The sequence below is a fragment of the Engraulis encrasicolus genome, chromosome 22 (assembly GCF_034702125.1).
Source record: "Engraulis encrasicolus isolate BLACKSEA-1 chromosome 22, IST_EnEncr_1.0, whole genome shotgun sequence".
NCBI lineage: Eukaryota > Metazoa > Chordata > Actinopteri > Clupeiformes > Engraulidae > Engraulis > Engraulis encrasicolus.
The window spans coordinates 9,755,740-9,758,239 of record NC_085878.1 but is presented as its reverse complement, the minus strand read 5'-3'; the positions used below and the strand labels follow the sequence as shown (position 1 = coordinate 9,758,239).

The 2,500-nt window shown below is 46.1% G+C and overlaps 1 protein-coding gene across 9 annotated transcripts in view; it reads right to left on the bottom strand.

The window, feature by feature from the left end:
* Window positions 1-2,500, bottom strand: part of plekha7b (pleckstrin homology domain containing, family A member 7b) — a 201,267-nt gene that overhangs the window by 53,594 nt on the left and 145,173 nt on the right. For 8 of the 9 annotated variants that reach the window (XM_063188449.1, XM_063188452.1, XM_063188453.1 and 5 more), the window contains exon 9: window positions 560-738. In XM_063188449.1, coding sequence (XP_063044519.1) covers window positions 560-738 — 179 coding nt within the window. The remainder of the gene's footprint in view (window positions 1-559; window positions 739-2,500) is intronic. The other variant, XM_063188456.1, reaches the window with a different exon arrangement.

The window sequence follows — 2,500 nt, the reverse complement described above, 5'->3', positions numbered from 1 at the left end:
CGCTACTGGGCATGCTGCCTCCCCAAGCTTTTAGTATCCCACTCATACACTACAGTATGTCAGACTGGTGTATTATTTCTTTCTTGAGTTCTTGTTATCCTACAGTATCTGAATGTGAACCCTATACAGTCCAGACCCGCGGTGTTGAACCCTCGGCCTCGCAGTAACTTCCGCAATGGGAGACAGACACTCTGCAGACACACTACATCAATACAGCTAAAAGCTGCACTTATTACTAGCATACTACTGTTTGTGAATTCAGGAAAGCATGTGGGCATTCATGTGATGTACTATAAAGCAGTGTTTCCAAACCAGGGGTACGTGTACCACTAGGGGTACGCGAGCACACCTCAGGGGGTACGCGGAAAAATGTAATAATAGCAAATATATTGAGTGTAGTCACATTGGGATAGAGGAACAGAGCATGTGTGAGGGCGAGGGGGTACTCATCATATGACAAAATGGCTTAGGGGGTACACAGGACAAAAAAGGTTGGGAAACACTGCTATAAAGGGGTGTGTGTGTGTGTGTGTGTGCGCGCGTGTGTGTGCGTGTTCACCTCTTGACAGCGGTGTGGCTCTGCATGAGAGCGGCCTGGTTCATGGCGCGTATCCATCCGTTCATGTCCTCCTGCGTGTCGGCACTGAAGTAGTACGTTCTCATGCCGCCGTGCTCGGCCTGCGAGCCAATCACAGAGTTCTTGTTGTAAATGTAGGAGCGCATCCCTGTATGGGTGGCCTGTGGGGACACAAGACAACACAAAACAACATGGACGGTGTGAGAGAGAGAGAGAGAGAGAGAGAGAGAGAGAGAGAGAGAGAGAGAGAGAGAGAGAAAATGTGTGTGTGTGTGTGTGTGTGTGTGTGTGTGTGTGTGTGTGTGTGTGTGTGTGTGTGTGTGTGTGTGTGTGTGTGTGTGTGTGTGTGTGTGTGTGTGTGTGTGTGTGTGTGTGTGTGTGTGCATGCATTGTCATGCATTGTTGTGCATGAGTGAAAGGAAGAGTCGAGAGACCCTAAAAGAATTGAAAAAGAATAAGAAATAAAACGACAAAGAAGACATCCAGAGAGACAAGAAAGACAACGAGAAACCGAGAGAAACAGTGGGAGCAAAAGTGAGAGAGACAGAGACACAGACAGACAGACAGACAGACAGACAGACAGACAGACAGACAGACAGACAGACAGACAGACAGACAGACAGCCTGACGAAGACAAATACAGAAAAGAGAAAAGGGGTGAGCAAGAGAGCAAGAGAAGAGAAGTGTGCGTTGGGCCACAGAGTGGTGCTGCAGGTGCTCGGAGCAGTGCAGTGTATGTTGGCAGCCAGTCCTGCACCTTTAGAGAGGGAGGGGAGTGGAGAGGAGAGGCTGCATGTGTAAAACAAGCCTGTGCAACACACCACACTAATTGAACAGAGGAAAAAAAACAATTACCCCCCCAAACAAACACACACGCACACAAACACACAGGAAGCCTATTTGTCAGGGGCCAAAAGAGGTTCCATGCAAATGACTCGGAAAAGGGAAAATAGCCAGAGGAGATTTGGTCCAAGCAGCCATGTCGAAAGTCAGAATGCTCCCGAGAGTGGCACTATAGACATAAAGAGTAGGGCATAGACATAAGGAGAGAGAGAGAGAGAGAGAGAGAGAGAGAGAGAGAGAGAGAGAGAGAGAGAGAGAGAGAGAGAGAGAGATACAGAGAGAGAGTGTGTGACAGAGAGAGAAGAAGAAGAGAAAAAGAGAGAAAGCTAGAGAGAGACAGAGAGTCCTGCATCCTCATGTCATCCTCCTCAAGGTCGAAAAACAAATCAATATCCCACACATTGTGGTGGCAGTATCATCTTATGAAGATGAAATTCAGCAGAAAAAGGTTACAGGCGACAAAAAAATGTTATGAAATTCAGATGTGCGGGGTAAATCATCCCGCAGATGATTTACAAACAAACATGCTTGCGTAACTTTTAATTACGCCCAAACAAGTGTGCATTTTCCAAAGTAAACGAGTGCATGATTGAATGAGCTTTCGCTAATACAACACGGAGTATACCCCCAAGGATAATGAATGGCATCTTCTTAAAACAAACATTATGCACGACGACCGCGACACAAACACAAACAAGCGAGCCTCTACCCATCCAACTCATGCATATACATGCGACACACACAAACGTAGACACATGACACAACACAACACAAACACAGACACCAACGCTACCAGCCTAAGACCTGTTTCTGTAGATTCACAACACACACCGTTTTACCAGTAGAACACTTAATTATCCATGGCAAAAAATGTACTATACTACTACACACTACTACAGTGTTACCCTGAGTCTTAAGTTCAATATATTAGGTCTCTAAGTGAACACCAACCAACCAGCCAAATGCTGCTGACACTTCAGTTTCTCTGGTAGAAAAGCCCAACTTACCAGCGACTTTGACCCATTAGTGAGTATGTGTTTGGCTAGTAAAGTTAACTTATCTACAAGCCATTTTGGCTGG